At 33.4% G+C, this 25016-nt stretch overlaps 1 protein-coding gene across 1 annotated transcript in view; it reads right to left on the minus strand.

The window, feature by feature from the left end:
• The window catches only part of VPS50 (VPS50 subunit of EARP/GARPII complex), a 137481-nt gene that overhangs the window by 65162 nt on the left and 47303 nt on the right, over positions 1-25016 (minus strand). Inside the window, exons 10-12 of the mRNA XM_081079868.1 lie at positions 16059-16101; positions 14286-14384; positions 12633-12773 (exon numbers count right to left, since the gene is read on the minus strand). Of these exons, the coding sequence (XP_080935994.1) occupies positions 12633-12773; positions 14286-14384; positions 16059-16101 (283 nt within the window). The remainder of the gene's footprint in view (positions 1-12632; positions 12774-14285; positions 14385-16058; positions 16102-25016) is intronic.

The raw sequence follows: 25016 nt of genomic DNA on the forward strand, positions 1-25016 counted from the left end.
AATAAAGGTACTCTCTACAAGTCCATTTTTCTAACTTTCCTAAACTCAACTTTGCATAAATTTATATTTATATTAGGCAAATACATATAATCTAATTATATCCCAATAGTCTTCCTGGTAGATAAAAGAAAGGCAACATTAGTCTTAGTCTTATTTTTTCCTCAAGTAAAATTGTTACTATACAAATAATCGTATTATAGCCCACCAATTAATTTTTATTATACTTGTCACAGTTTAACAAACCAGAAAATTGAAACTTATAACTACTATCTTCTATTCTCCACCCAACCACTGTCTAGTTACAGTATTTCCTTATTTATTCCAGGAAAAAGGAAGTTCTTTACTATGTTACCTCTTGACGATTTGCTGAAACATATTGGGTTTGGATGAGATATATACACAGAAATGTATATGTGAATTTTTTTTTAAAAAAGTTGAACTTATGTAATGAAAGTATAGCAAGCTTTTTCTCACTAAACTGATTCCAGTCTAAATAATTCACAGATCTAGCTAAACTACTGCACATGCCTAAAAGTCTTCCAAAAGAATCCAAATTTCATTATCTTGAAATATGTTCATATGTACAAACATAAGACTATGACATACTGAGCCCCACATAAGATGATTCTTGCCTAAATTTATATTGTAAAATAGAAACAAATGTAGAGATCCATTGTACTAAATACCTATACAGTAAAAAGTTGAAGGAAATAAGGGAAGGTGGGAAAGAGAAAAAATATATTGTTTTTGACAGATTTAAGCCCTGGTTTGTTAATCTCTGTACTTGAAGACGATGCTGGCAATAAGTTAAAAGAGTCATTTCATTTTAAAACTGAACTCTAGAGACCACTTTCTGCTACCCCATGCAAAGCAACTGATGTCAATTCTCATAGCAACAAATGCTTCTGATGCTTTTAACACATTACTAAAATTATTCACAACATTCTCTCATTAATTTATAAAAATCACCTCCAACAGAGAATATTATTACACAGACATGGGTCGATCATATCTATAACAAAAGAGATTCAAAGAAACCAACAAAAAAAGCAAATAATTACATAAGTAATAACAAAATAAAGAGTAGATCGGGAAGAGTCTGAGTTTCTGAATGACTAGTGCATGCAACTTCCACTCAGACATCAATTCTTCTTCACATGGGTTAAATTTAATAGAAAGAGTCCCAGACAAGAAACTGGAAGCCCTAGTCCCACTCAGTTCCACAACTTAGTAGTCACGTGCCCTTGGACAGCGAGCCACCTGGATTTCAGTTTCACCTTTCACAAAACAGTGTTAGAGATCCCTGCTTCCTTCGTCATTGATTTAATCCATTCACTGGTCACTAAAAACGTAACGCTGCAATTCAGTCCCAATTAAGATGGGCTTCACTTAGTATAAGACCAAGAATACCAAGGCATGACCACAAGATGGCCTCGGGGTTTTTTGTTTGTTTGTTTGTTTGTTTGTTTTTTTGTTTGTTTTTGAAAATTAATTTGGGGAAGGTATTCTATAATGTTGTGGAGATTTTGTTGGGTATCCGATGGGCATGCGTCCTGTTTGGGAGACCACCTCAGGGATGCTGTGGATACCTGATCATGGCATTGGACACCAGAGGCTGGACATTAATGAATGCCAACTATAATTTTATATATATAATGTGATGGTTCGGTGTCGGAGGGATGGTGGATGGGGGGAGGGGGGTTCACAGTGTGAGGGATATGGATGATGAATGTCTAAGTATTACCTTGTTTTGTACACCTGAAACTAATAAATAAATAAATTTATGAAAAAAAAAAAAAAAAAAAAGAATACCAAGGCAGAGGAGCACCATATTATAATTCCAGTTCTATGTTCTTAGCAGATATCAATAATAGCAATGAAAAGTCTTGAATTAATCAATTTAGAAAGTATTCACACAGTGAGACACCCCAAAGAACTAAATAACATGTTTTGAATTATTTTTTAAAGTTAAGAATGTATGGGAAATAGAAATTTAATTGTCACCTATTTCTCTGTGTCCTAGAGATGTTTTCCACTGCCAATCTTTGACAGAAAGCTAGTAGCATCAATTTATTCAGCAAAGGTGGTGAGATGAGGGGAAAAAAAGAAAAAAACATATATAATGTTTTAGAACTATCTCAAAAAAACACGCAGAAAAGAAATATTTTAAGTATCTAAAATATTTTTTAAATCCATAACCTCTATACAGCAAACTTAACATCCCTAGTAATCGGTGATTATAAAAGTTAAGAAATATCCTATGGGGCAGGACTTGAAGAAGATTCACAAATCTGGATATTCTAAAACAAAAACTCAACAGAGCATTTTCACTATGCTTACTATTCAGACATCAAAATAGGATTCTTACACAAAGCCTGATGAACACTTGCACAAAATACACAGATCTCATTTCCCATCTCATCACTATCAGCTAAGAGTAATATTTTGCACCTTCCATTTCTATTAACCATCTCAACCAACCTACCTGATCAAAATAAAAATGATGAAACTAGCTTATTCATAACCAGCAACACCTCAGCCTTAATTCTAAACATAAGTCTAATAAGAATCTAGGGGCCATTTCAAAAAAACCATATAAATCTAGAAATGAATATAAACAGTCTTTCCAAATTTGAAACAAAATCATCTTTTGAAAGTTGCTTAAGTGCAAAGTTAAGTGGTAAATATAAAAAGAAGGATGCTGCTAGATTTCGTCTTTTAATTATTATTAATCTCCTTCTAGTTCCATCAGAAACCTCTACTACCAAATACCTACAAAAATCTCTGGAAGGTGACTTTTATATTAAAATATCAAAGTAAAAATTCTTAGGCGTATCTTTAAAGTATTATGTTGTTCTTGTTTCAGTTTGATTTAGCATTCTAATCACATCCTGACAAACATAAAGGGAATAGATGTTTTGACATCCTCACAGAGACCCAAACTCCCAGGGCTGCCTTCCACCTCACTCCACCCACCCACATACACACACTGATAGATGGATTACAGAAAGCAACAATCAGTTATCGGTATCTTTACATGAATGCTGTTAGCACTGTGAGCTCACATCACCAGAAGCTGCTATGAGGACTACTGCTTACCTGTGAGGCTTCTGGAAAGATGTTTCAGGTCAAAACAGCAGAGGCACAGGGAGCTGAAAATATTTCTGAGGAGGCTGAACTATGGACCAAAATAAGTGGCTGGGCCAACCAATTACAAGATCTCTCCAACCTCTGATTACTTCTGTAAGGACCAAACTGTGCAAAATATAAATATCTTACGTACTTCTAACCATTGGGAACCAGAGAGATGCATGGTACAGTGGACTGGATGGCACATGTTTGGGCTTGGGGCCCAACTCTGTGACTTACTTGGTCATGACTCCAGCATATCATTTCATCTATCTAAACCCCAAGAGATAAAGCAAATAACCTAGAGTCTCTCTAACGCTTTAAAAACGATGACTCTCCACAGATAAATATACTTACATGCATATGATGTAGCAAAACTTTCCTTGTACCAAACTGGATTCATTTGTTGATTTAAAAACACAACATCACGGTGAAAAAAGTCATTCTCATCTCCCATGCATTTTATCATTAATACTAAATATGCATACATACATGAAGACATATGCAATATTCTGATATAAATCATGCCAACTTGGAACTAAGAAACTTGCATTCTCTAAATTCTGAAATAGACGGGGGGGGGTCTCCTTTAATACATTCTCAGGTGTTTTTCTAATTGCTGTTAAATGGCTTTAATCAAATAGAAAGCTTAATACTACAAAATAAGCAAAGCATGGATAATCAGAATATATAATCTTTCAAAGTTTCAAGTGATAAAATGCTATGAATCCCGGTACTGAGATTATCACCAAAAAAGGGGCAGTACTGAAATGCTAAAACACTATCAAATCAAGAATAGGGTTTATTGGCAAGTTTCAAGAATGGTTTTCTACCAGTAAATTATTTTTTGTTTCTTCTGGTGGCTGTGTGCCACATTCTAAAAATAAGTTGGTTCTTTAACATCTATCCCCAATGCTCTCCCGCCCACACACGTCACCCAGCAATCTAAATTACATTGACAGTTTAAGGGTTCTTAGACTTGGGCAAGAGAAAGGCCTTGCCACACCTGAGCCAGTTTCAAATGACTAGAGAACCCCTCCAGTTCCAGCCAAGACAGGGAAGGTTGGTTACCCAAATAACTACAGCCCAAAGCATGCACTCCACAGGCACTTATTATTAGTCCCAGGGTACTTTAGAAACAACCAAATCACCACCCTGAAATGCAGTTAAGACAATTTGGACAACCTACTGTTCCTTTCACCTGCCCTATGCTGTCTTCCTCTCATGCCACTCTTCATGAGATTTCCTCTACCCCTGGATCCAGCCATACATATTGTGCTTGATGAAATCCAAAACCCGATTCAAAAGTTGCAGTCTCCTCTTAACAACAAGATACACTTTGTCTTCCTTAGAGTTGTTCCCTAAAGAACTGTGATCTCACTGACATTTTGTTGTTTGAACTTTTCTTATTCTACCTCTGATCATAATGTCATTTTACCTCTGATCATAATAATTAATATAACCTAGTAAGTTAGGTTATAAACTTTTTAAAGCCTTATTTATCCTTGCTGAGCTGATCTGATTATATGACTAACAAAATTTATACTTAGCAAGTCAGTGCTAAGGAAATGGAGTCTTTTGTCTTTACCAGCATCCATAAAATGGTAACAGGCTAGCTTGTTAGTTTACAAATAGAATAAAATTTCAGACCCTTCACAGTTCTTCACAATCCAGAGAATAAACGGCAGGGGGAGAAAAAAAAGAGAGATGGACAAACTTTCTTCACCTATCTTTTGAACATTAACTTTAGAATTTTAAAAATTACCAAAACTTACTTTTACTATTACCCTATATATTCAGAGATCAATCTATAATTCACATAGAAGACACTTAGCTGGGTGCTACATATAAGTGATAAGAATAAATCTGACAGTTGCATTCTTAGATTACAAAATTGACATGATAAAACACTCAAGTAAATAATATCATTCCTCTAACTGAAAAGGTGTCTGTCTTTGACCAAATGTTCAAATTTGTAGCTTCCAGTGGGAAAAGAAACATCCACTCACCTATCCAACCAAATCAACCAAACTAACCTCAACAATTAATGAAATGTCCCAGTTTAATTTCGTTCACATCCTAATTATGCCTGAATGATAAACAAATTATTCTTTTTTTTTTTAGTTTTATTTTATTTTATTTTATTTTTTACATCCCTCACACCGTGAACCCCCCTCCCCCCATCCACCACCACTCCGACCTCACACCGAGCCATCACATTATACACATAAAATTATAGTTGGCAATCATTAATGTCCAGTCTCTGGTGTACAATGCCATGACCAGGCATCCACAGCATCCCTGAGGTGGTCTCCCAAACAGGACACATGTCCATCGGACACCCAACAAAATCCCCAAACACTATTGAATAAGTTCCCCAAAGTAATTCTCAAAAAACCCTGAGGCCATCCTGTGGTCACCAGCCGCCCCCCAATCCCTTCACCCTTCCCCCCATCCCCAACCCCCTCCCCCCCGCCCATCTAACAACTCTCGGTTTTTTGTGTCCCCAAAACTGTTTCTGATTAGTTCATACACATATTTTTTTCTTTAGATTCTGCATATAAGTGAGATCATATGGTACTTGTCTTTCTCTTTCTGACTTATTTCACTTAACATAATGTTCTCTAGATCCATTCATGTTGTTGCAAATGATAAGATTTCTTTTTTCTTTTTGGCTGCGTAATAGTCCATTGTATAAATGTCCCACAGCTTCTTAATCCAGTCATCGACCTCAACTCAACTCCAAAAAAACAAACAACCCAATTAAAAAATGGGCAGAGGACTTGAGGAGACATTTTTCTAAAAAGGACATACAGAAGGCAAGAAGACATATGAAGAAATGCTCAACCTCACTAACCCTCAGAGAAATGCAAATAAAAACCACAATGAGATACCACCTCACCCCAGTCAAAATGGCTATTATCAATAAATCAACAAACAACAAATGCTGGCGCGGATGTGGAGAAAAGGGAACGCTAGTGCACTGTTGGTGGGACTGCAGATTAGTGCAGCCACTATGGAAAACAGTATGGAGGTATCTCAGGAATCTGAAGATAGAACTACCCTATGATCCAGTAATTCCACTCCTAGGCATCTACCCGGAGAAATCCAAAACAAATTATTCTTGATATGCTCTCTTGTAGTATCTGATAATCAAGCTAATAAAATACAAAACAATCAGCATGCACGTATACAGGGAAAGGATAAAAGCAGACACTGCTGATGAGGACTGTAAACTGAGACTATTTCTAGAAGGTAATTTTGGAAAAATGAACCAAAAACTTTAAAAATGCAAAGTCTTTTGCAATTTTATTTTCTTGTCATTTATCCTAAAGAGGTAGTTTAAAAATGTGTGCAAAGATTTAGCTTTAAGAATACTTACTACAGTTTTGTTCATAATGACAAAAGCTGGAAATAACATAAATATCTAAGAATGGAAAATTGGTTAATCCATGGGATCTCTCACTGAAATATTGTCAAGTCATTAAAAATTATGTGGATAGCATATTTATTGAAATGGAAAACTGCTTATAACATAGCAAATGAGAAAAATGTTATAAAACTGTATATGGCATAATCCTGTTTTTAAAGGCTATTTGCTTATACATACATTAAATGAACTAGCTTTGCATGCAGAAATACCAATTATTTTTGCTTATCTGTATTTTCCTACATTTAATGTTTTAGCTATATAATTTAAAATATGTGTACTTTAAGATTGCTTAATTTGAGCAACTGCTTACATAATCTATTTTCTATCTAAAGACTGAGTGATGTACAAACATAAATAACAGATTAGTTTAAGAAGTCGGAAAACAGAAAAAGGACAAAGAGGCAGTTAATTCTATAGAGAACCCAAAACAAGATGGTTAAAACACATGAACATTAAATTTAGCTCTGAACTTCCTGGCAGCTTATCATCTATACTAAAGAGAGTCTATACTCTCACACTATTTGATAAGAAAAACTATATTAATTCTTCATAACAGGAAGTATGCTGAGAATTTAGAAACAGAAACATATTTTTGACTCAAGACAGAAATTTGTCTTTAGGTTTCTATATGAACATCAAAATAAAATATATCTTCAACAGAGATCTTACTAAAAGGTATTTATTGACCCTCAAAAAACTAACATTAAATTATGATTCAATACCAGAAGATATTATGTATAAGAATGACTAGCCTTTAGTCTGACTTTCTAAGGTGTATGCATATAAAGAACCTGTAAAAGTTCATGGCACAGAGAAGGTGTTCCATGTTGGTTTTCTTTCCCAACCTTAATCAGACTTGAAATGTGTCATCATCCATCACACCAGTTAGAGAAAAGGAGGACAGTACAATTTACTCAAGAAACATTTACTTAACACCTGCAAGGTGCTAGACTCTAAGAAAACAAATATTGAAATGATTTCGGAAAGTTTTTTCTAAGAAAAACACTACATTCCCCCCCCAAAGTATTACTACATTATCAAGTTCATTTCAAAAATAATTCAAAACTTATGATATTTTGGAAATGAACAACTGAAAAATGGCACAGAATACTTCAGCCAGCTTAACCAGCTATGCTATCATAAAATTAATCAATAACATTCTAATAAACATCTTGAAATAAGCCCCCCAGGGAAACCTACCAGGCTGCCAAAAATAAATTTTTTTTTTAAATCAATGAATACTTCATAAACTTTCAAATAACCTACAAAGGGTTTCTCTACAAAACCACTACTTAGTATCTTTAAATCTCTGCAAAAACTGGTGTAAACATGTAAGGTACTTAAAAATGTAAAAATAATCACAAACAAGACTAAATGTTTAAAGTAAATAAAATGACAACCATGCCTCTTTACATTGTCCCTTCCCAGAAATGAATGTGGTTTAATTCTCATTTGAAAATTTTGCTACTATCAGTCATTTCTTTGTGCTTCAAAATAATGTACACATTTTTAAAAAGAACCTATATTACTGATCTGAAAACTATATAAGCCAACATATTCAAGAAAAAGGGAAATCAGACTGAAAGATAAACTATAAAAAGAAAAACTCTTTTAATTAAATCACTTAGAAAACACTATTAACTAAAGAAAGAAAAATAAGTGCATTCAATTGCACGATATTGCAGAAAGCTCAAAGCCAATTAAACTTTTAAACTCAGAACAATGTGACAGGACAGAAATGGCAGAAATTCCTAACAGGACAGGATATTGCTGGCCATAAGAACTTTGAAGTTCTCTCTTTACCAGAGTAAGTAAAAACAGAACACTAATTTTGCCCCAGATTTCTTCGTAAAAAGATATGAAAAATAAGTTCCATTTCATTCTAGCCCAGTTACTATTAGACTGCCATCTGCAAATGATTTAAAATAATACTATGGAATAAGAGCAAGCAGATTATCGTCTCTTTTCATTTCCAATCTCTTTCTATTTAAAGGAAACACAATTGTTCCCTGTTTACAAGAACTCCATCCCTCTCTCAATTCTGATCAGTGTAACATTTCATTTATTTCAGTTTTTCACGTTATTTTTAAACTCTATAATTAAAAACTTCCTTAAAAATACTGCTACTGGACAGAGAAAACCAACTGTCTAAATGTCTGGGATCTTTCTTTTCACTTCCAAAACCTGCCAGTCAACACCTTACACTTATTTCCTGAGTGCTCTGTTGCTTCTTTCTTACCTGACATTCCACTGCCATATACACTCTCACACTAGTACACCCTCAATAATTACTATCAGTTACTTCTAATCAGGGTGAGAATGATTCCCAATTGCCACATACTGAAAAATTAAGGCCCTTACATTTTAATACAAGGCTCTTTCATGAATTATCTCCCTTGCATGAGTTGTGCCATTCCAGATTCTTGAAAACATATTTAAATTTCCTTTTGTCAGTTTATTTATTAAACTTCTAAGGGTTCTCTCCATTTTTCCTCTCCTGAGATGACCACCTTCGTGTATGAGTATAGAACTCAGTTACTAAAAGTTCACATATTTTCATCAAACTAACTAAATAAATCTGATGTGAAATAATTTCTTCTTCATCTTACTCAGTTTAAATATATCAAATATGACTCAATATTACAAAATATGTAAAACTTAATTAGGTTTCAAACAGATGCCCACATCCCTGTCTGCCCGTAGCAGCACTGACTTAAATACTTACAAGAGTCCGGGGGCAATTTCTGAACTTCCTTACATTTTTACCGAGATTGGGCCGAAGAAAATGTACCACCTTAAAATGCATCACATTCTTCACCTCATTATTCATCTCCTCTAAGTCTGTTCTTTCAAAGAAACTGCTATACCGAATTCTGTTAAATCCTTTCCTCAAAAGAAATTCCTCCATGAAGCCATTGTTAATATTTGCTACTATTCTCACCACTTCCAATTAAAACTACTTCAAAGCTTGAATATAAACCAGAATTGTACAACTGTGTTAGAGGAAAAATAATATATGCACTTGCTCTTCTGAGTGTGTGAGTGAGTGTGTGTGTGTGTGTGTGTGTGTGTATGTGTGTTGGGGGGAGTGTTTTCTATGACTAGGTTCTAGTGCACCAATGAATCATTTAATTCCTTAATTATATATGTTATGTACAATATATATGAATATATAATATATATAATTTATATATATATATACACACATATATACACACACCTCACCTACTATATCACACATATTTGAGTAATTTTATATTTCTCAAGATATAATAATCACACATATTTCTTGGGAGTAATTTTAACAAGCATTTACTCAAGTTGAAATCAAGAAAGATAAGCCCTTTATTATATAATTTAAATATACACAGATATGTCAAAAGGTAATTTTACAGTAAGTTTTAATTTTAAAAAGTGAAACACCTTAACCACAAATTTTTCTTTATAAAAATGTATACACGAAGTACAATTTATATTTATAAATGCACAGAGGACTTTCTCAAGAAGAATGAGCACAACTATGTCTTTGACTTAAAAGTATATAAAAGTTTAATGATAACGAAATACACTACACACAAACTAAAACACACACACCAGGTTTAAACAAAGTCAAGACTGAAGGACAAAAGTCTGATTTGTTTAAAATGTTTGTTTTAATTATTAAAAGTTATTTTTTGCTTTAACAGAAAAATCACTCACTTGATAATTGCTTTATTATTTAAATCATCTATTAGTAGCAACAACACTAACAGAATCAAAAATAAAATTGATTGTTTGGATATTTAAAAATATAGGATCTTGAGATTATCTAGTTAAGTGAAATAAGTCAGATAGAAAAAGTCGAGAACCATACGACTCCACTCATATGTGGGATATAAAACTGAAAGCAACAAACAAACAAGACAAACAAAAAAATCATAGACATAGACAACAGTTTAGTGGTTACCAGAGGGTTAAAGGAGAAGCGGGTGGTAGAAGCGGGAAAAAGGAGTTAAACATATGGTGATGGTAGGAGAACTAACTCTGGGTGGTGGACACACAATGTGATATATAGATGATGTATTACAGAATTGTATACTTGAAACCTATGTAATTTTACTAACCAATGTCACCCCAATAAAAAATTTTTTTAAATGTATAATGGATGGATAGAGAAATGATATGTATATATTACAAAGTCTAATAAAATGTCAATGGTAGAATATAGGTGGTAGTTATATGAGTGTTTATTTGTAAATTTTTCAGCTTTTCTCTATGTTTTCTGTATGTTTGAAGCTTTTTTATAATAAAATGTTGGGGAAAAATACATACTATCAACTTAATAAAATAATAAAATAACACACTTCAAAATCATTGAAATTCATTAAGTGATGGCCGCACTTAAAAGTAGGTATTTAAAAATGTAACTATGCAACTATATCACACTTAATAATAATAAAATTTGTGAAACTGTCCTCATGATTTATGAAGTGATTTTAAAAAGACATTTTTTAGCTATATTAACAACTATTCACTGTCATTATTAACTTAATCCTTAATCTATCACATATAATAATATCCTTCTGGAATATTTGTTGTAGCTCAAGTAAGGATATTTCTCTAGTTCCCAAAGGACATAACCTGAACTTTTGACCACTAAACTCGCTGAAGAAGGAAGATGAGCTTAATTTCACATGAATTTTTGGACATAATTACAGTAGAGAATAGGTATCTACTTCCTAGAACTGTTACTTTCTAAGTTGACATTAGAGAAAACTCATGTAAGTCTCCAGTGAGAGACAGAGAAAAATCTTGAGCTAGAATTAGAGACCAAGGTCAACAATGACATCCATATTGTCAAATCAAGTATCAATTCTGTGATATCACCTTATTCAGACTCACAGAAGCATCTGAGATAGATTTACAGTCGATTCTTCTTGCAATACATCCTTCTGCAGGGCTGTTGTGACACCATCTCTTACTTTACCTCCTACTTGGCTAGCTGCTGTTTCTCAAACTCTTCTCCGGGTCCCTTCTCCCCCACCCAGTCCCTGAAGGTCACAGGCCGAGGACCTTCAGGTCTTCTTTATCTATACCCATTTCCCCAGTCTTCCTACCGTGTTTCCCCAAAAATAAGACCTAGCCAGACCATCAGCTCTAATGCATCTTTTGGAGCAAAAATTAATAAAAGACCCGGTATTATTTTAATATAATATAAGGCCCAGGTCTTATATAAGACCTAGGTCTTATATTAATTTTTGCTCCAAAAGACGCGTTAGAGCTGATGATCTGGCTAGGTCTCATTTTCAGAGAAACGCGGTATTTAGTATCATGATTTAAGCATAATTAGACACTGATGACTACCAAATCTGTAACTTCAACTCTGTCTCCAGAGGTTCTTTTTTCATTCAACTGCCTCTTCAACAAGTCTACTTAAATGTTAATAGTTATCAAACAGAATTCACGAATTTCTACTACAGACCAGTCTTCCTTGTAAAAGCAAATGACACCACCATTCTCCTAGATGTTCATTCTCTTTTCCTCACACTCTACATCAGTCCATCAGTAACACCAATTCTAAAACAGAGCCCTACGAAGTTAACTTCTTACCTGTGGGTTATATTACATATAGACCTAGGTTTCTTTAAGAATGAAAAAGAAAAATTGGTAACAGATGCAGACTGAAACAGCATTTATTCACCCAAAAAGACTGAGTCAAAGTGTGTATGAGAAACTGGCAAAGATGATTCCTTAGAAGCATCTTAGATGCAATCATAGAAGAGAATTAAGAGCCTGAGAGAGAAGGCTCTTAATAAAACAAAATTTTATTTTGTTATGAAAGGGTAAAGAGACCATTTATAAACAATTGCACTCCACAAATCGGTACCACCTTATCAACCTTTACCATGAGTGTGACCAAATCTTCCCAGTTTCTCTATGAGAAAAAGAATAATATGGGAGAAAAAGAACTTTTGGAAAACGTATTTGTTTCAAATTTAGTAGCATCTTCAAAAAATAGGTGATGAGGAAAATGGAAAGTGAATTTAAAAACTAAGAGAGACATATAAACAGCAATTAAGTTAATACATACTGTACAGAGATCTTTATATTGCAGCTTTTGGAATTTTGTATCTGTATTTCCTGCACAGAGTTCCACATAACCAAGAACAACTTGAAACACGGTATTATGAATGGCTTGAGTAAAGTGCATATGAAGTTGATCCATTGCTGTCTATGGGAAGAAAATATAATTTCGTGTTATTAAAATAAATAAATTTCAACAGATTTAAAAAACATAGGGAAAAGCCTTTATGATTATAGCTACAATACAAAGATCACAGAATTAAAATTGTAATGTTGATTATTTACAAATAACCCTTCAAATAACCAAAACATCACATTACTAAAAATAAATCTGAATTCTGAACGCTGTTCTGTTGCTCTGCACTTAGGATTGGTACCCATTCTGTTCTTTCTGAGACATGTCACGCATAATCACACCTTTGGATTCCCTCTGCCATCATTCCCTTACACTGTTCAGGATGCTTCTCAACGGTCACCTTTTCAGAGCAGCCTTTCTTGACTATCCTATATAAATCAGTACTTTACATCATTCTAGACACTTACCCAGATATATGTATGTATGTATGTATGTATGTATGTATGTATGTATGTATGTATATATATATATATTTCTCCACAGCACTTGTTATCACCTGACATCATATTTCTTTCTTTCTTTAACTTTTGTCTTCCTCACTAAAAGGTAAGACATGTGAGGCCCTATATCCAGGTGCCTGGAGCAACGCACACAGTAGGTACCAATACATATTTAATGAGTGAAAGAATTCCTCTAATGAGGAAAATTAGAAGTTAAAATCATATTTTCAAAGGTCTTCCAACATGTCCCTCAAAATTACTGAGTGTCTTCCTTCTTGAATTTTTTTCTAGGTAGAGCTTAAGACATGAAAATTAATAAAGTACAATAAACAACCAAATATCTTAATATTCAGATTTTAAAATGTTAGTAGTTTAAATGGTTTGCTAAAGTCTTAAAATATAAATAGAGTATAAATGGTTTTGTAAAGTCTTAAATTTCTAAGACAGGAGACCATCTAAGGGATGAAAACATATCTATAATGTCTAGATATTCCAAAGATATGTGTGTAATCCTGTATACACAGAAGGTACTTTTCAAACCACGGCCCATGTTTCAAAGAAGCTCTTCAGCAGTCAGAGTAGGTAAAGCCATGCATTGTGGGAGGACATTCTGGGGATAACAGAACCCTTTGAAAAACCTGATAAATGCCAATTTACCTGTTTTACAAATGTAGTACACAATGCACAAAAGTTTATATAGCACTCTGAGGGAGTCATGCTGGACCATCCAAGACCCATGAAGCTCCAAACTCAGAAGTTCTCGTTCAGAACCAAAAGCTGACGTAAAAGACACTACACATCCTCACCCATTGAACTATTTTACCATATACATACTTGTTTTAAAACCTACACAAAATGGTGGGAAAACCTGACAAACATTTCATAGTTCAAAACAAACTTCTGTAATGTTTTAATCCCACTTACATACATTCTGAGCCTATGTGAACAACTATCACAGTTTAAAATTTTATTTTGTTAAATGAAACTTTAAGGACACTACATTAGTAATATTCAGACTTAAGCAATCATAAAGATCAACAGATTCCTGATTTCAAAAAAAAGTAAATGTCCTTTCAAAACTAACCTGTGTTTTTCCAAGAAGTCGATAAGCTTGTTGAACCTTGGTATAATGGTTAATGTCAAAATTCTTGCAGATTTTAGAAAGAGCTACATCCAACTGTTCCTATGTGTTTAAAACAGGAGACAAGATGCAGTTAAAGAATTATGTTTCAAAATGAAAAGAAAATATTAAGACTAATCTCTCACTTTTAATTAATATCTAAACACACTTACTATCACACCAAATTTAATAGTCAAGAACAAATTTAAATACATTTGCAATAAATAAAAAAATAAAAATATAAATAATTCTCATTGAATACCAACTATAAAGAAGCTTACTGAGATGTCATTAATGTTTCTAAAAACCCATGCCTAGTGTTTCAAGGGACACAAAATAAGTATAATACTTCCTAAAGAATTTCTTTTATTTTTACTTCACTCTATGTTTCCTCAGACGCCTACTAAAATCTTACAATTATTTGAATTGAAATTGTAGGACTATTAAAAAATAATAAAACAATCCTTCTTTAATCACTGAAAAGTCATTCTCAACAAAATTACATTGACCTTAGAGGTATGTACTTTTATATCTCAATGCAACAATTTTTTTTTTCCTTTTTTATTGTTCATTTTTTTAAATTAGTTTCAGGTGCACAAAACGATGTTAATAGTTAGACATTTATCATTTATATCCCTCTCAAAGTGACAACCCCCATTTCCCCATCCATTATCCCTCTGACATCGCACAGAGCCATTACATTTCTACTGTCTCTGTTCCTAATGCTGTACTTCTTGTAACTATATATATATACATATATATATACATATATATATATACACATATATACACATATATGTAATTATGGTAGACATTCATTATTGTTCAACTTCAGCTTCAGGTGTACAGTACAGTGGTCAGGCATCGGATTTCCATTTCAATGATTTCATTTTAAAATAAGGATTTTTCTACATAAGTACAGAAAATATTGTATATTAAGAGTGAAGAAACACTAGGTTTTCAAAAGCAAGTCCTCATTAAAATATTCAAGTGATTGTTTACTTAAAGGATTTTCAAAGTAGTTATCTTTGTGTTTGTCAAATAAATTGTCATTCTTACAACTAGTAAGTAATTACATTTATGATCAAAAACTACTTTCACAAAAGGTCATTTGAAAGTCCAGCTGCAACTTTTATAAATACTGTTATCAAAAAACAATAACAAAATATTTAAAAAAACAAATAATTCTTATTAAATTTATTAACATGAATACCCTACTTTGCAAAGATTGCTAAGGAAAGAGATGAACTCTGAGTAAATGTAGGAAGAAAAGCAAGGCTTCATGCTCACAATGACATATCTTTTCCTTTCCAATTTCTACTTTTGTATGAAATATTAATATGAGGTTAGGAATTTAGGAGGGTTTTCATCAGCCAATAATTATTCTTAAATAAATTAATTCACTAAACTAAAAATGAGTAGTAGTTGATAATCAAAATATTCAATACATGCAAGTATTTTGGCATGAGGACATACTTATGACTAAAAGTTTGGGCATCTTTCTGGACATGGTGATATTTTCAAATACTGATTTCAAGTCTCATAATTCTGAAAGTATTACTGAGTTTACCAGCAGGTTAATATTAACTTGAAGATGAACAGATATTCCAAATGAAAAATAACAAAGTAGTGATCTGGAAACACTGATAGTAAGGAGTCAAAACATATAGTGCATCTACACTATTTAAAACCTCTAAAAATGAAAAGCCATTTAACTTGTGCTGTAATCCTTCTTACCTCAATTTGTTCTAAAGTATCTTGCAGCTTTGAATTCAGTTCACTGTTAAATAAAACAGAGAGTTAGATGTTTCTGTCTTTAAAAGAGACAAACTAAATGCTAAGTAAATACATGCTGGCTGAATAAATAATAAGTTTATAGATCTATAGTATGAGCAGTAAATACAATAAGGCAAAAAAAATAAAAGGAAATGAATTAGGAAGAAATAGGAGCCATCACTAGCAGCAACAGGATTGTGTAAGTAGAAAATACAAAAGAATATCTGTAGCTAAAACTAAGAACTTAAGAATTAAAAATTGATAGCAAGTTTTAAACATAAAATATATAATATAGATAAAAAGTAAAATTTCAAAAAAAATTAATTTCTATATATTAAGAAAAAGGAATTAGACAACAAAATTTTTTTAGAATCCCATTTCGAAAAAACCAAATACCTGGGAAAAAATCTAATAAAAAACATGTAATATAAAATTGAGCTAAAATAAAGATGACTTAAATATATGACTGTATATATTGTTCAAACAGACTAAAACCTTCAATATAGTTACGATATCAGTACTCACCAAAATCATCTCCTAGAATGTGAAATTCTAATCAGCAGCCTTTTAATTTATTTATTTATTCATAGAATCTGACAAACTGCTTCTAAAATTTATGTGGAAATTCAAAGGGCTAAGAACAGTCAAGAGTATCTTAAAGAACAATGTTGACGGACATACACTAAAATAGGTAAAGGCTTATGATAAAGTTACGATAGTGTGGTACTGACATAAGGATACATAAACAGACCAACAGAACAGAATTAACATAAAAAGCAAAATGCTTGAACAGATACTTGACAAAGGAGATATCCAATTGACCAATAAATATAAATAGGCACTCCAATTAGGCATTCAGAAAATGCAAACTAAAACTACCATAAGACACCATAATAACCAGAATGGCTGAAACTATTTCTTTAATTAAAAATACAAATAAAGGTACAACCAATAGGGTTATCATCATGGATTGAAGCTCAAGGGGACAATTAAATAGTAATAGAGTATAAGTGTAATTGAAACTATGGGCCAGAATTAAAAAAGTAATGACAGGCAATAATCTTTGGGGTGTTTGAAGAAGACTACACTATGGTTTATCTTTTGTCTATACTCTTTAGATTTTAATTCATACTGGGAAAAATTATAATGAAGTAACTCACTACATCTTAATTATTTAATGATATACTCTAACAGAAATATATTTGCTTTAAAAAGAACAATGAAGAGAAGGCAATGCTTAACACAGAAGTATAAGTCACAGGTAACATAATTCAGGCATCTTGATTTGCACCACTGTTTTCTTTAGCTATTATTTAAACTTAATGGAATGGAAGAATGGGGTTATTGTTTTTATTTTTTTTTATTTTTGTTTCTTTATTTTTTTAACCTGGTAGTAGTTCAAGATAGTTGATTATAGAGCAACAAACTTTCTCTTAAATTGAGAATTGGCATTTGATTTGGAGAATTACGGTAATGGAATTATTTGCTATCATGGTGTGTGAAAGGGGAGGTCCTTGTATACATTCGAGAATGAGAACTGCGATAACCACATCTGCATAAACTGTGCTGCATATTTAAGTAATAAATATTTGTAATATGTAAAATATGATATGATATCACATATGATAAATGCCCTGGTAGCTAAAGAGACAGAAAGCTAGTCAGATGTGGATGAGAGGAGAAGACATCTAACAACAACGGCTTTAACCAGAATCCTGATGTGAAAGATGACCAGTGAGAAATTCCCATGTCAGGGATAGATGAAGAATTTTTAAGAACAGTGATATATATTATTGACTGAGAATGCATATCTTTTTCAACTTCCATTTTTAATCTAAAATTTTTTGCACATTTCTAGCTTACTATATATGTGTCTTTTCTTTCTGCATTTGACCATTAAGCCAATGGCAAAATCGTTTTGTTATAATAATTCCCCATTTCCGAGTACTAAATACTTGTAACGTTTAGATTACAGAAAGCTATTATAATAAAAGACCTATGAGTACAGATTTGAAAAAAAAAATGACATCAACAAATGTTGGCAAGAATGTAGAGCAAATGGAACACTGAATTCAATGCCAGAGAAAGGGGAACTCTTTCGAACTGTAACATCCACTGAAACTCAATACACACTCTATATCGCAGAAGTCCTAGATATGTACCTGACAGAAATGCACACACAATCCTTGCATTATTATTTGTAATAGGCAAAAATACTGAAGAAATACAATTGTCTACGAACAATTAAATGGGTAAAGTGTGACATATTTATATAATGAAATACTATAGCAATGAAAATATATCACCTGAATCTCAAAAATATGATATTGGACCCAAAAAAGTCAGTTACAAAAGTAGATATTGTATGATTCCATTTCTATAAAGTTCAGAACAGGTAAAACTAACTTTAGTGACAAAAGCCAGAACAGTGATTACCTTGGGAGAATAATGACTGGGAGCACAAAGGAAGTTTCTGGGGTACTAGAAATGTTCTATTTCTAGGAGGTAATTACAAAACTATGTTAGCTTTGTAAAAACTGATTGAGTTACACACTTGGGATATGTGACTGAATCTGATTTCATTCCCTTTAATTCTCCCTAGGTTAGAAAAACAACAACAAAAAAAAAAACTAATACATTTTTTTTTTTTCCTAAGAGAAGTAAGCCTTCATTTCCTTGTTTCACAAATGAAGTTGGCTGTGCTGGTGCTTTAAAGCTAGAACTAACATTATTTGAATTATGTCATTGCTAAAAAAGACCTGTGATATGTAACAAAATAAATATAATCACAGAGAAAACATTTTAACAAAACGATTGAGGCAAAATTAATATAAAATATTAAGAACAAGTGAAAGATGTAGTCTTGTATACCAAAATCATACAAGGTTTTTTACAACTATTATCTGATTATAAGTTTGACTCTCAAAATCCTAGCAGCAAAAACAATAAGGAGGCCAAGTACACAATCCAGTATCCATAATGTCAAAACATACCAGTAACTCAAGGGGGAGAAAAAATCAAAACCAACACCAACAAACAAAAATAACTTTTGCTGGCATTAAGTTCTGAGAGAAAATTTTGCCAGTCTTGATAAAGGGGGCAATGACCTTTATCTCCTAAGGCACAACACCCTTGCCAAAGCCTTACAGAAAATACAATAATGGATTAATGATTCCTTGCATTTGCTTCCTATAGAGCCTTTTAATGTAAGTTGAGATAACACCAGAGTGATGTGATATATACAGATAAAAACAGATATTAAGCTATTTACCAAATAAGCAAAACCAATAATTCAAGTATCCTGTTTTTGATGACTTCAAGGATAAATTTCCAAACGTCTAGAGGAATTAGACCATTTTCTACAAATACTATTTATTATTAGCACACTTTTTATTAAAGTTGAGAATTGGAGATTATATTCTGAAAGTGAGCAAAACTACATCCTTTGACAACCAATGATGTAGCATTGATACCTTACCGTGTCTCCCCGAAAATAAGACCCAGCTGGACCATCAGCTCTAACGCGTCTTTTGGAGCAAAAATAAGACCGGGTCTTGTATTAATTTTTGCTCCAAAAGACGCGTTAGAGCTGATCATCTGTCTAGGTCTTATTTTGGGGGAAACACGGTATTAGAAAGATTATGGTCTCTAAACAGGATTTATGCCTAAAAAATAACCACAGATTCAGGTTAAGGGAATACCTGTAGATAGGACTGAGATTTCCTTAAAATTATCATCGTGGGACAATTTTTGCCCCCCCCCCAAAATATGAATGAATTAATGAAAATAAGAATGAGAGCTCTAAAGCCCTCAAAATAATACGCGTAAGAGTATAGTTATGACAGTTAGAACTTAGAAAGAAGTAAATAATTCTTCACTCTCCCTCCCAAATCAGTATCTTTTCCCAGAGTTGTTCCTTCTCCCATGTTCTCTCTCTTTTGATTCGTATCATCACCACCCATTCAATTCAAACTGGAAATTTCAAAGTCATCTTTAATTCTTCTCTCTCTTCATATGTAACTGGGTAATCAAATTTTGATGATTCTATCATTTCCCATATCCACTTACTCTTTCCCTTTCCCTTTCTCAATTTTGTGTCCTAACTCAAGCATTGTCACTTTGGCTTGAATTATCTTAATAGCCTCCTAAGGAATCTCTGCACACACACACACACACACACGCACACACCACCCTTCAATCCATCCATCCACTTATTTGACAAACACCACTGACCTACTATGTACCAAACATTGTACAACATTCTCCAAAAACTTTCTGGGCTGGCTCTGAGCAGGAGTCAGGATGGATTTTGTTTGATTTGGCAGACCAGTGTTTTCAAACAGCTTGTCTGTGAAAGACTTTCGGCAAGACCTAGGCCAGTGCTGTGGGCCTCACCATTTCCTGCTGTCTTATATCTGGCAGCTTCACATATATGTTACCTGCTTGGTCCCTAAAGACAGCTTGCAGCTCCTAAGCAAAGCAGAAATAAAATCACATCAATCCACTGCTTTAAACCCTTTGGTGGCTCCCCATTAAGCCAAGGATACTGCCCCAAATTCGTATGGCATGTAAGACTCTGAACAACTAACATGAAAAATTAACTTCCCATTCGCTTTCAGTGCCCATATTTTAGTCATATGGACTATGTGTAATTCTCCAAACAAAATCCAGACTTCCCCACCCTCTGTTCATGCAGGTATTGTTCACAATAACTAGAATACACCTTCTCCTTTTCTTACTCACCAATGTCCATCTATCTTTCCAAGCCCAATCCAACGTCGTCTTTTCTGAGAAGTCTTCCCCTGCTAACTGTTCCCTAAGTTTCACTACACTCTGTTTACAGCACCTTGTATTATTGTAAGGACTATCTGTGACTGTCTCTCTAAGACTGTGGTTTATTCCCCAGTGACTTCGCAGGACAAACTAAACTCACCCCTGACTCAGAGCAGATAATAAATATCTGCTGAGTCAAATTTTCAATTAGCAATAATCGCACTTCGGATAAACCTCATTGGCTACGATACTGCCACTGCGCAAAGCTAAATTTTCCATTCAAACAAAAATGGCAAAATTTTACTATCATTCTGTTAGCCCCTATTTTCTACCCCAATATTTTTTCTATCTCAAACATTTCTGTTGCATTAAAATGCTTTCAAAAGTTACAACTGTAGTTTGACAACAACTTACTACTAATTAAAATACATATATAAAATTATGTGATTAAGGAATAAATATATTAACTATACAGCCTTTAAAGAAACTCTTAGCCATCATTTAGAAACACGAATTCAAGCCATTTCAGTCAATTAATCAAAGTATGTTAAAAGGATCTATTCAGAAACATTTGGATAAATAAAAGCATGATTATTGTCAAAAAAAAATTACTAGTTCTAAGACGGAAGGCTAAAAAGCTATTAAAGGCTATTTGCAAGTTTAATGAATCAAACAACTTTGGGGGCATTTTTACCATGACTACAGAAAATATTAAAGATAACACATCCATAAATAACTAATTAATAGTGTTCTTTTAAATAGCTAATCTAAGATACACACTCTCACAAAATGAGTCCTAGAAAGGTTGTATATAAACCAAAATTTTGTATATAAATCAAATTTATACAAATTTGACAGTACAAAAAGACAAGATGGTACAGAGGTACTTAGCATCTTAATGAGCTTTCCCTGCTCTGCAGTTAATGAGTCATGTGATTTAAGTAAAGTCTCTTAATATCTCTGAACATCAGTTTCCTGGGATAGATCTAAAGGGTTGCTTCCAGCACTAAAGTTTCAAGATTTTATTAATATTATATTCTGAATACCAGTTACCCAATTATCACTGCTTTGTAACATGATTATACAGAGTTTTAAAACTGCTAGAATAAACTTAAGTAAAATTTATACTTGTAAGTTTATAGTGTATATCCATGGCCCACGAAAATTCCAGTCAGTTTCGAGCAGAAGTATATTCCAGTGGTTTCAATTCACTCACAGCTGACAGACAGTTTATCAACAGACGTCAGAGAAAATCTGATGTCCAAACACGGGGAAGCCAGACCAACAACCCTGAGGTACCATGAATGTTCACGTGACCCTGCAAACCATGAGCAGAGCTCCTACGATCACTTTGGATCAACCCAGATATCTGTCCTCACTCCGTTACTGGAACACAGCCACATGAATTTGTTTACATGTTGTCCGTGGCTGCTTTTGTTGTCCCCAGGCAGGGCTGAATAGCTGCAAACGAGACCTTATGGCCTGTAAAGCTTAAAATATTTATCATATGTCCCTTTAAAGACACAGTTTGCCAAGCCTGTGCTGGAGTTCAGCAGAAGACTTTTTACGTTGTCAACTGATCAAAGTTAAAACAGGAATATTTATATGTGTATGAGTTTGTGTTTACATGTATATTGACCGTATTAACTAAAACTGTATAAATGTACTTCATTCATCCATTTCTGATTCAGAGCCCAGTGTCTTTTCATTTGATTGGAGTTTTAACATCTTAGTCTCATAGGATCCAATCACAAATCAACTGTCTGTAATTTCAAGTGTTGGTTTCTCTACGGTGAAGTAGGAACTTACAGACAAATGCAAAACAATACAAATGCCAAATTCCATTTAGTTTCCTTCTATCCTCCAATTTTCATAGTCTCCTCTTCAACAAATTCAAAAGGAAATTTATTTTTTAACAGTATGCTTTCTTTTTCCAATGCGTTCAACTTAACCTTCAAAAACTCGTTTCGTTTCATTAGTTTACTTACTTAACGTTAAAACAGTAACCAACACAACCGGCAAAAAGGCTTAGGTAGAAACTACAATTACCTCTAGTAAGTACATAACTGGCCTACTAGGCATGAGCTTCCACTGTGCATACACATCACTGTGTGAAACAGCTAGCACATTAGCAGTTAGTACAGGGTGGTAGTGGTTCAAAGCAGCAAGTTCCAAATTCCAACAGACCTAAGTTTAATTCCTGGCTCTGCCACTTATTTTACAAAGTATCAATTCCTCATCTATAAAACAGAGACAGTAACAACATCTCTGAGGAATATTTTATCAATGCTCAATAAGAAAAGGTAAGGAAAATCATTAGCACAGTGCTTGACACATAGAAAGGCCAATTTCAAATATTATTATCATAACCATCACCACTATCACCATCGCCACGATTCAATTTTTAAAAGCTAAAAAGATAAAGCTCTAGTGAGAAAACTTTATTAAAATCTAATTTAGAATTACTGCACTGTCAGTGCTGCCTGAGCTAACAGTGCCTAGCTTCTACTGCTGCTCCTATAAATGTCAGTATTTCCCACTCCTGCAGGGTTGTAAGAAGTGAGCCATTCACAGCACGAACATCTCAGATGGTCTTTTGTTTGTATACTCTGCTCTTAACTAGCATATTATCCCACAGTCCTGCCTGTTAACTGCCTGTTACTTTAAACTCCTAGAGAACAAACTGTAAAAGCTCTTGGAATAACAACTCATATACATAGCCCCTCGTGCAGACAAGCATTAAGTAATACTTTATTCTTGTCTCATTATCTAAAGGCAGAGTTTTCTAGTCAACTGGTGAAATTTAGAACACCAAGTAAAAAGAGAAACATCCTAAACATGTCTAAAGGAAAGTCCCCATTTGTGATGAAATGAGAATGAGAATGACATCTGACTCTGTCCTACAAACAGGAAGCGAAAAGACAACTGAGTGATGTCTTCTATTTCCTGAGAAAAAAATTTTTTCTCTTTCAATCATGTTTATGGACTCAATTAATATCATTTCAAACGTGAAAATGTATCTCCCATATATCTGATACCAAAAAAAATAAAATAAAACCTCACAGATAACTGTAATGAAACAAAACAAAGCAATATAGAAAAAAAGAACATTATAAAAAAAATGATAGCAGGAGAATAGGACCTTAAAAAAAAAAATGTTCAACCGAACTTAAAAAAAAAAAAACAGTAATGGATTTTAATTTTCATTTAGAGACAAAGGATTACTTCTCCCGTTTTCTAAGTCCCGTATCACTCTACTTAGTTCTGCAGGTAATATTTATATAATCAAAATACAGTAAATATGATTTCTATTAGGCTAATTTTTTTAGAAGTAACCTATTGAAAAAACATAGATTTCATTATAGTTGCAAAAAGAATATATATTGACCAAGTAAAAATAAGTTCCACTAACAAAACCTGGAAGATGGAGAAAGGAAGAAAAGTAAAAGAAAGTATACCAAATTCCTATCGCTTACTGATATTTTATTACAGGGAGTGAACAGTCAGATCATCAACAACTATCAGTGATAAATCAGTGGGGGGAAGATATCTGAATGTATCAGTTTAAATTATAATTAAATCTAGGAAAACAACGCATCAACTGTAAAGTTAATTAATGAGCTGTGGAGTAGGGAAGGGAAAGGTGGGGGAGGCATGAAGAAAATTCTTTACCTTTTGTTTAAAATATTACATTTTTGCCATGTGATTTTACGTTAGATTATTTTTTAAATGCTGTGGCATAGAGGAGGGAGGCAGAAGAAAGCAAGCTAAAATAAAAGGGTTACAGGCGGCATGAGAATAGCATGGGACCAATAACTGGGCCCAAGCAGACCGAGCAACAAGGACCTCAGATCTACGCATGGGTACAGCTAAACAGGCCTGGTGACCCCACAGAAACACTCACTGCCTGAACACTACTCCAAGCAGGGCTCCTGGGCTTCCCTTGCCTGAGCCTAGAGAAAGAGATGGCAGGCACATCTTGCTCGAAAGGAACCAATGGGAAGAGGAGAAGAGCAGTCCCTAGTACTCCTCTATTGGTAACTAAAAGCTGTTTTCATTAGTCTATGATTTAAAGAAGTTCTACAACGTACAAGTTTCATTTAACTGTCAACATTATAAGAAAAAATAAGAGGATATTTTAAAGAT

This window comes from Rhinolophus hipposideros (genome assembly GCF_964194185.1).
Source record: "Rhinolophus hipposideros genome assembly, chromosome: 18".
NCBI classification, from domain to species: Eukaryota; Metazoa; Chordata; class Mammalia; order Chiroptera; family Rhinolophidae; genus Rhinolophus; species Rhinolophus hipposideros.